Source organism: Mus caroli, chromosome 2 (assembly GCF_900094665.2).
Source record: "Mus caroli chromosome 2, CAROLI_EIJ_v1.1, whole genome shotgun sequence".
Classification (NCBI taxonomy): Eukaryota; Metazoa; Chordata; class Mammalia; order Rodentia; family Muridae; genus Mus; species Mus caroli.
The window spans coordinates 2,745,618-2,755,495 of record NC_034571.1 but is presented as its reverse complement, the minus strand read 5'-3'; the positions used below and the strand labels follow the sequence as shown (position 1 = coordinate 2,755,495).

Here is a 9,878-nt window from a genome sequence, read left to right as displayed (position 1 = left end):
AAAATAAACAAAACAAAAAAAGGGGTAGTAGAGCATTTAGAACTTCTAGACACATATCATCAGTTCCAACCATGATTAACTTCAAAACAATTCATCACTGTGACTGGAAACATCATGAGTTTGAACCCATGCTTTTTACAAGTGTTAAGAACAATGCTCATCAGTAGGCCAAGGTAGGAACTGCCATGAGTTAAGGTCAGGCCGTGTTATATAGTTTTAGCTTTAGCTATACAGTTAAATCCTAACTTAAAAAGGGGGGGTGGGGTGGGGAGTGGGGCAGGCAAGGTGGCTCAGTAGGTAAAGGTGCTTGCACCAATTCTGACCACCCCAGGAACCCACATGGTGGATGGAATGAGAGAACCAATTCCTACAATTTGTCATCTGACCTCCAAATGCTCTAAAGAAGTAAATTTTTAAAAAAGGTTTTTAAAGGAATAAGAAACTGGGGGCTGGTGAGATGGCTCAGTGGGTAAGAGCACCTAACTGCTCTTCCAAAGGTCCGGAGTTCAAATCCCAGCAACCACATGGTGGCTCTCAACCATCCCTAACAAGATCTGACTCCCTCTTCTGGAGTGTCTGAAGACAGCTACAGTGTACTTATGTATAATAAATAAATAAATCTTAAAAAAAAAAAAAAAAAAGGAATAAGAAACTGGCCAGGTGTGATGGGGCACACCTTTAATCCCAGCACTCGGGAGGCAGGTGGATTTCAGAAGCCAGCCTGGTCTACAAAGTGAGTTCCAGGACAGCCAGGACTACACGGAAAAAACCTGTCTCAGAAAACCAAAAAAAAAGGATAAGAAACTGAACTTTCAGGATGTAGCTCAGTGGACAAGTGCTTAGCATGTCTTAGGCCCTGATTTCTATTCTCAGCATTGTGAATAAAGCAAATAGGTTTGACTATTTTGCTGTGACCATAATACTCTGAGAGAATGCTATCTAACATGAGGGAAGCCCAATTACCAGCAACTCCAAAAATGAGGAAAGAGACAGAGAGCCTGGTTTACTATTTTATGCAATATTCATGAAATGTATTTACACAAGAGAATAGTTACAAAGCAAAAACTCTTGCTTCCTACTAATTAATGAACAGAAAATAGAAGAGAAAATTTTACCCCATTACTATAATCTTATCCCTTTTTTTTTGTTTTTGTTTTTGTTTTTTCGAGACAGGATTCCTCTGTAGCCCTGGCTGTCCTGGAACTCACTTTGTAGTCCAGGCTGACCTCGAACTCAGAAATCCACCTGCCTCTGCCTCCCGAGTGCTGGGATTAAAGGCGTGCACCACCACCACCCGGCTCTTAACAAACTTTTAAAATAAAAAAATGTACTCTCTCAAATTAGAGCAGGCCTTCAATCTCATTAGTACAAGACAATATTTATAAACATAATGATTAATAAGACCTGTATATCCTGTTCTGTATCAGTCAGTAGGGTAGCCAGAAGGCCAGGAGTTTCTAAGCCTCAGCACTATTATCATTTTGAGTAAGTCTGGTGTTTTGGGGTTTTTTTTTTTGATTGTTTAGCAGTGCTAGAAATGAAACTCAAGCTTTTTGCCCACATGTTAAGCACTCTACCAGCCTACAAGATAATTCATTCTTTGTGGAATCAAAAGGTTGTCCTATATACCTGAAGCAGCTAAGCACGTCTGTGCTTCCTGTGTAGTAAATGACAACAAATTACTCCAGACAGTAATAAATGCTTCTGAGGAACAGAAGCACCACTGACTGAGAAACTGCTGCATTAAGCCACTTAACCATGAATGCAGCTTAAATAAAACTTGTAACCCAGCTTACTCAGGACCACCGTATTTCAAGTGTTCAACTTCCCACGACCAGTGGCTTCCAAGCAAGGCAGTGCAGATACCAAACATTTCCACCATCACAGAAAGTGCTATTTGGACAGCGTTAAACAAACACATCCTTAACTGGAAACTACAGATACTGAAAGAAAAAACCTATATATCTCACTAAAATGTAGGACTTCTCGGAAAATATATTTCTCTACCCTAGAGCTAGTTATCTCACACAATTTTTTGGGCACTACTTTTACGTTTTAACTTCTAAATTATCTGCAAGTTACATACAAGAAAATTCACAATATTATTTACAAAGTATAAAAGTAGTTAAACTTCTTGGTGTCTTAGTAAAAGTTAAGGATATACAAGTATTCTTAAATATTTTCAAGTATGGCATTTAAATTATAGCAAGAAATCCCAGGTTAATAGCTAAAGCCTTTGCAATAATAAATAAAGTATAAATAAATAAGGAATTTATTACTTTAGAGTTAAATATTATCAGAAAGACAGCCTAGACCAGGAGAATTCTGAAGGTACACAGCCAGCCTAGTTGTCAGTCTTTACCTTCCTTCAGCCTCCCTTCTTTTCTCATTTACTTTCTTTTTCTCCAGTATATGTCTACCTTTAATGTGAAAACACCACACTCTAAAACAAACCTTCAAACAGTATACTACCAGTATCTAGTCACAGGAGCCATATAAACATTTTATGCACATTATCTCATTTAATACTAAAATTTTTATGAGGAGGGTATTATTTTCCCTACTTATAAATGAGTAAACTGAGACTTAACCAAGTAACGTGACCAAGGTCTCCACAGCTGGTGAGAGAACTGGAATGCGAATTCAGTCTGAACCGAAGAACCCTGAGAGTCCCAAACTATGAGATGGAAGACTTGATCACAGACACCTAACTATGACAAATCATAGAATTAGGAATCTCAGCGGGAGGCTCTGATAATGGCTAAGCACTGGCGCCATAATGTTAGCTTACTGGCACACTCTGGCTGGACGTACGGAGACAACGTAATGTTTAAGGTAACAACACAATTGTATTTAAGTGTATTAATCATTATACGCAACAAAAATTTATGGAATTTGAATTTTGTGATTTGAAGTAACAAGATATTTCAAGATTATAAGAACATACAATTCTCAGACAACAAAAATGACATCAGAATTTATAACTAAAGTGTTCCTTACAAAATTAAAATTCTTCTATAGAATCAACTCTCTTTATCTGACAAATCCATGAAAGATCATCATTTATGAGCTCATCAGGGTCCCAAGCTTTCATGACTCACCAATATTCACTTTTTAGTTTATGTAAATAACTACCACACTAAAAACAGTAACGGTCAGTGACAAATTAAGACAAATCCTGTTTCTGAAGATGGTAAAACAGATTCCCAAAAAGATCTGCAAGTCTTGGTATCAGAACCAAATTTCAGCTAACAAACTTATAACTAAAGACCAGGCAGCAATACCACTTGAGCAAACAGAACAGGTATTCAAGTCAGCCTTAAGTCTGCATCCCAGCTTTGTACCTTACTACCTATGGAAATCAGGCAACTTAACTTCTCTGTCTAGTTATCTGCCAATAAAATGGAGCTGTTGCTGCCCATCTTAAAGAGTTACCTATTGCATAGTAGCCACCATAAAGAAAGACACTAAATGCTGGGTGGTGATGGCGCACACCTTTAATCCCAGCACTTGGGAGGCAGAGGCAGGCGGATTTCTGAGTTTGAGGCCAGCCTGGTCTACAGAGTGAGTTCCAGGACTACACAGAGAAACCCTGTCTCGAAAAACCAAAAAAGAAAGACAGAAAGACAGACAGACACAAAATGACAGCTCTCTTTCAGGCCTGACACTGTAAAGGCCATTACAAGATGAGTGTTTTTTAGGATTAAACAGAATATGGGGCTCTACCCTCCAAGCTTCAGGGTTACGCTGAGTGTTCGGCAATACAAGCTGCCAAACACTACCCAAATGCTTCGGTACCTACCCAGGGCTCATTTCCACTATGTTCACACTCACAGGACTGTGTAAACCAAGTACACTAGAAAACAAACACAAAGCTGGGTGGTGATGGCGCACGCCTTTAATCCCAGCACTTGGGAGGCAGAGGCAGGTGGATTTCTGAGTTTGAGGCCAGCCTGGTCTACAGAGTGAGTTCCAGGACTACACAGAGAAACCCTGTCTCGAAAAACCAAAACCAAAACCAAAACCAAAACCAAAACCAAAAATAAAAAGAAAACAAACAAACACAAATCCAATGATAACACACTTGAATCCTGTCAATTTAAATTTAATAAATTAAATCTAATAAAAGCACTAGATTCTTATTAATAACAGCTAAATAATTCACCTAGAGTGTCTCCAAATTTCCCATGTAATATTATATTAAAGAAGTGAATATAAAAATTAGTGGTCTTGAAATTGAAATAGAATCAACTTTTACAAACTACTCTGCTAAGTACTCAGACAGCCCTTAAAAGGAAAGTATGATTGAAAAGCACCTTTCTAGCTCCCAAAATACCGCTCCGGGCACTTGGTCTGTATTATTTTAGTTGCCTTTCTAAATACATTCTAAACTTCCAAAGGAATGTAAAAACTGGTTTACTAGTAAGACAGACTCTAATGCAGTGTCCTGGAGAGAGGACAGAGAATGGAGCTGTCCCCTAGTACAGCTCTAAGTTTGCTAAGTACCATATGGTCTATGTATGAAATCACAATCAGACTGCTCTGAAAACACTACAGAGTAAGAGAATGCTGGTTTACCTTTCAAGTCTGTGTTTTGAACTCAAAATGTTCTAAAGGTAGAACAGCACAGAGATATCTTCCGGTTTCTGAGTTTATTCTTTTACAAAGTCCTTATATATATGTATGAGACTTATTCAAATTTTTTCAGAAATTTCACCACAGCTCAAAAGTGGCTTTCCTGACGATCTGTACGACTTTTATGAACCCCTAAAAACTATGACAAATGAGAAGGGTCAGTAACAGTCTTATTTTCATCTAATGTGTCAATCGGTACATTTAAGGTTTTCTAAGAGCAAGGCTATTCGCTTCCATGCGTACCCCAAAACCTGTAAGCAGCCTCTGCTAGGCTCCTCTTTAGTTCAACAGTACCTGCTTGTAAGGGAAGTAATGAAAGCCTTGAGTTAGAGTCGAACAGTCAACCAGCCTACCTAATGAAAAGGAAGTAAACCCTAACAGCCCCGTTGCCCCCCATCCGCAGGTCCGCTCCAAGCCTCTTCCCCAGCACACGCATTACCCACAAATCTCCCACAAACCCCCGCTGGGGTTCAGGGTCCCACCATTGACACACTTCCCGTCCACAACTCCGATTCCGTGGGGACATCTAAGCCCCAAGCCTAACTTCTCATCCCACACTCCCTCAGACCGCAGCCTCTCGAGCTCGGCTGCCTACTCCACATCTTCCCCGCTCCCTCGTCCACGCTTCCCTCCGGACCGCTGAGCTCGCCCCAAGCCTCTCCTCGCACTCTTCCACGCCCCCGAACACCTTCCCCCTCCACGGCAGGCTCCTCCGCCTCCAGCCCCGAGGCTGGGCCCAGGCATGCGGGGCAGACACCTCTTCCATCGCCCCTCACGCCGGCCTCGGCCGAGCCGAGACATCCCCCCCACATTGACCGGAGCCTCCCGGAGAGGGGTCTGAGGAGGACGACGTCCGATCCGCTCTCCCTCCACTGCTCGCCGCCCCCGGAGAGCTGGAGTGCGGAGTCGCCTCTCGGGTCCCTCGGGGAGCAGGAGTCCGGGCCGGTAGCCCTCCGCGCCAGCTCGTCCCTATCGTCGGAGTGGAGGGGAAGGAGGATCCCCGGAACTCACCTAGTGCCTGTTGTCAACATTAGCCCCGGGTTTCCCAGCACCAACTCCAGCGCTCGGGCTCCCCTCCCCTCCCCCCGCCGCTCTCGCAGCCGAGGGCCCGCCTTCCCTCCGCTCCCCTCCTCCCTCCGCCCGTCGGCCCGCCCGCCCGCCACTCACCAACGCGGCCCGGCTGCTAGGGGGGCGGGGCGGAGCGCAGAGGGAAAAGACGAAGGCTGCCCGCACGACTGCCTAGTCCAAATGGACCTTCGTCTCTGGTCCCTCGCTATGTGTTCAGTCCCTCCTCTGGGTTAAGAAGTGATCAATCTATACCTAATCTCGAGGATGTGCTTCTCCTCCAGTCATTTGTTGAAATTCTCCTATCTGTAAATTTTTGTGTACAGGCAATTAATAGGACAACCGCTTCCAGCACCTCCAATCAGGGCCCCAGCAGAGGGGAGGAGTGTTCCAAGGACCGGAGGCGGGAAGTGGATTGGTCGTCAGGAAAGGGAAAGCGCCTGAATTGGAGATGCGCAGGCGCAAGCGATTCACGGCTGGGGGCGGGGGAGTGGGGGAGCGAGAATGAGACGGGGCGGAACTCTAAGGAGGCATAGAAGAGTGGTGGGATAGTAGAATTACCGGGCGCTGTTGAGGTCAAGGTTGGTAACTTAGTTCTCTGAAGGTTGCCTGATGCGAACGTGAGGAACTGGTCCAAGGAGGCAAACTTTGATTGGACTAATACCAAAAGGTTGAAGGTTTAAAAAATTGAAAAGCTAAAGAACATGGCTGTTGAGGAAGGTAGAGGTTGCTTCGGACCAGACGGTGGGGGAATTTCCAGAACCGGTTTAAGGTGTTGGACATGAAAAACAGTTAGAATAGAGAGCAATCAAGACTTTTCCCATTTGGAAAATATAGAAAGCCCTCTATTGTAAGTATTATAACTTTCACAGCGGAATGAAATCGCCCCGTTTTTAAAGGGATGGGGTTACGAACTTGAGCCAAATTGACTGTGAAGTGCATTATCAGCTGCTCAACCTGTTTTCCCAAGTGGATATAATGTGCGTCTGACCTCCGATTCCTGTTCAGATTGTGGTCTGCTTAGATGTACATATGGTTCCGCTCTGGCTGGCCCGTAGCCAAAGGAACAAAGGTGCAAAACAAGTCTGGATTCATCAGTGTTCAAGCCCGTACAACGATCTGCTACCAACCTTAGTGCTTGAGATGTCTTTGCCCCCTTTTTATTCAGCCTTTGCCCATTTGCTTTCTCCCTGCCCACTTCATTATTAGCAAGTAAATTCTCTTTCAAATTGTGCACTTCCTGTGTTAATTTTTTTCTTGTTCAAAACAACCAATAGGTCAATCACTTAAAGGGTACCAAAGGAGGGAGAGGTGAATGCTGCCACTCTATGCCATTGTTAAGTAACTATGAGAACCTTTTTCTTTTCTGTTTTGTTTTGTTTTTTGTTTTTCGAGACAGGGTTTCTCTGTATAGCCTGGCTATCCTGGCACTCACTTTGTAGACCAGGTTGGCCTCGAACTCAGAAATCCGCCTGCCTCTGCCTCCCGAGTGCTGGGATTAAAGACGTGCGCCACCACGCCCGGCTTTTTTTATTTTTTAATATTTATTTATTATTATATCTAAGTACACTGTAGCTGTCTTCAGATGCACCAGAAGAGGGTGTCAGATCGCATTACAGATGGTTGTGAGCCACCATGTGGTTGCTGGGATTTGAACTCAGGACCTCTGGAAGAGCAGTCAGTGCTCTTAACCAGTGAGCCACCTCTGCAGCCCGAGAAGCTTTTTCTATAACACACAACTGAGGACCACTTCCAAGTCGCAGGTTTCCTTTTCTTATTTTCTCTGTCTTACCTTGCTTCAGATCTGGTGGTGTGGTGGTTCACATCTGTAATTCAGCACAAGAGGATTGCTACAAATTAGAGGCCATCCTAGCACACAGCAAAATCCTATCTCAAAACAAAAAAGTATTTATTTCCTGGACCTAGGATATAGTTTACAGCATTGCCTTATCTTGCATGAAGCCCTGGGCTCTAACTCAGGACCCCACTTAAAAACTGAGAAAAACTGGGGGCCAGAGAGACGTCCCAAGAGTTAGAATTACCTGCTGCTGTTGCAGATAGCTGGGTTCAGTTCCCAGCACCCACATGGTAGCTCACAACCAACCAACTATATAACTCTAGACCCAGGCTCTCTGGTACCCTCTACTGGTGTCTGCAGTGCACATGTATACATACACATACACATATAGTTTTCTTTTAACTTTTAAAAAAAGAAGAAAAAAGAGATCTATCCCTGTATTGATGAACAAGTTCTCATCCTAAACAAGTCAACCCCTGTCTTATTGCCAGGTGTTCTTAGGAACTCCTGTCATCACAGGGAACAAACAAGAGTAGGCGCTAAGGATCAGCTCAATGGTAGAGCATTTGCTGAGCATGCAAACAACCCTGGGTTTACTCCCCAGCACTAACTCATAATATGTTTAGTACACTAAACACTAAGCCTGTGTTATCCAGTAATACAATGAAGTGAACAGATGAGACATGGGAAGGAACTCTGCCCAAAAGATGAAAATTTAATCATTGACTTAAACATTACAGGTGCTGCTCCATTTATAACAGTCTTGCATCTTCTTTACACTTGTTTTAAATTCAACCCAAACTGAAACTATTTCAGCCACGTAACCTACTAAACATCCTAGCTCTGCAGTACAGTGTGCTTAGAGTATTAGTTATTATCTCTCATGAGCACTTAATGTAGCTAACTAGGGCCATGCAGGCAAAAGTTGGCTATCACAAGGCAAAAAAAAAAAAAAAAAAAAAAAACCAAAATTTCAAACTGTGAGTTTTTACTGAATGTAAGTTTACTTTTGTACTATCATAAAGTCAAAAATCCTAAGTTAAACTGTAGTTACATAAGGAACCATTCTTACAACCATAAGAATAGGTACAATTGCCAAGGAAAATATCAAGAAGCAGATGGCTCAGGACTAGTCCCAGAGAACCTTCTAAGCATGAAAAGTTAGGTCTGTAAATGGGGTCTAAAGGAGGAAAGGGAAAGCCTGCAAGAGTGTTGGTGTCATGAAAGGCAAAGGAAGAGATGTTTCAGGGAGGGGCAGGGAGAGAATGAAGAATACAATGATGAGAGGTGCTCATCATTGGGTGAGTTTTCAGGCACCATTTTGGCCTTGCACATGGCAGGTTACTATTTTAAAAGATAAGTCTCTCTTAGAGGAGTTGAAGATTAATTTGGAGCTGGAGAAAAAACAAGACATATTTGGGAAATTTTATGGTGAGGAGCAGCAGAAAAAAAGCAGCCAAGAGGTCCTTCAAGCCCAGGGCATCCCTGAGATGGGCTCAGATGCAGAGGCTTCCCACTCTCCTCCACTTCATCTTAGTGTCGGTGTTTCTGTGTATACTTGTATGCCAGAAGAGAGTCTCATGTAGCCCTGGTTGGCCTCAAACTTACTATGTACCCAAAGATCATCCTGAACTACCGATCTTTCCCTGGAACAACAGGCATGGACTGTCACATCTGCTAGAAAGCTGGAATCTTTGATCACTTAATACAGTGAGTAGATTTTATAGCTCTATTCCTAGACGGTTGTGACCAAGCCCACTCAGCCATTCAAAGCGTCCTCCAGCGCAGGAGCACGGGGATTAAAAAGAAAGACAATAAGACAACGCTGCTGCATGACCCCAGTCAATCCTGAGACTGAAGGCAAATTTAATTTTCCCAATCAGCTTTTTATACCATTTTAATTACATGCAAGTATTAAGGGCGAGCAGTACAATAAGGAACTAAAAGGACAATAATCAAGGAACAAGCAAGACAATAAACACAAAGCCCCATGGTCACTTTGGTGATCGCTGTTTCTAAGGATGCTCAAGATATCTAAGCCAACTTCTTTGTTCTACCCTAAAACTATATATTTTTTTTAAGATTTATTTATTGTATATGAGTACACTGTCACTGTTTCAGACACACCAGAAGAAGGCATTGGATCCAATTACAGATGGTTGTGAGCCACCATGTGGTTGCTGGGAATTGAACTCAGGACCTCTGGAAGAGCAGCCAGTGCTCTTAACCGCTGAGCCATCTCACCAGCCCCCTAAAACTAGATTCTTACCTGAGCTTACTTCCTTGTCAAGGCCAATGTCAGATTCCTGCCTGAAGTCCATTTCCTGGCCAATGTCAGACTCCTGGCAAGTGGCACCCCAAAAAGGCTCTCCACACAGTT

General features: G+C 43.1%; 2 protein-coding genes across 4 annotated transcripts in view; one reads left to right on the top strand and one right to left on the bottom strand.

Annotated features, from left to right (window-relative positions):
- The window catches only part of Upf2 (UPF2 regulator of nonsense mediated mRNA decay), a 105,612-nt gene extending 99,881 nt beyond the window's left edge, over positions 1-5,731 (bottom strand). For 2 of the 3 annotated variants that reach the window (XM_021185904.2, XM_021185922.2), the window contains exon 1: positions 5,647-5,731. The gene's annotated coding sequence lies outside the window, so the exon portion shown is untranslated. Of the gene's footprint in view, positions 1-4,578; positions 4,618-5,646 lie in introns of those variants that run through there. The other variant, XM_021185914.2, reaches the window with a different exon arrangement.
- LOC110289513 (proline-rich receptor-like protein kinase PERK2) lies at positions 3,715-5,937 on the top strand. The gene is made up of 2 exons (XM_021155745.1): positions 3,715-3,794; positions 5,202-5,937. Exons 1-2 carry the CDS (start codon positions 3,715-3,717, stop codon positions 5,935-5,937), a joined length of 816 nt encoding a protein of 271 aa, XP_021011404.1.
- Positions 5,938-9,878: the final 3,941 nt, after the last annotated feature.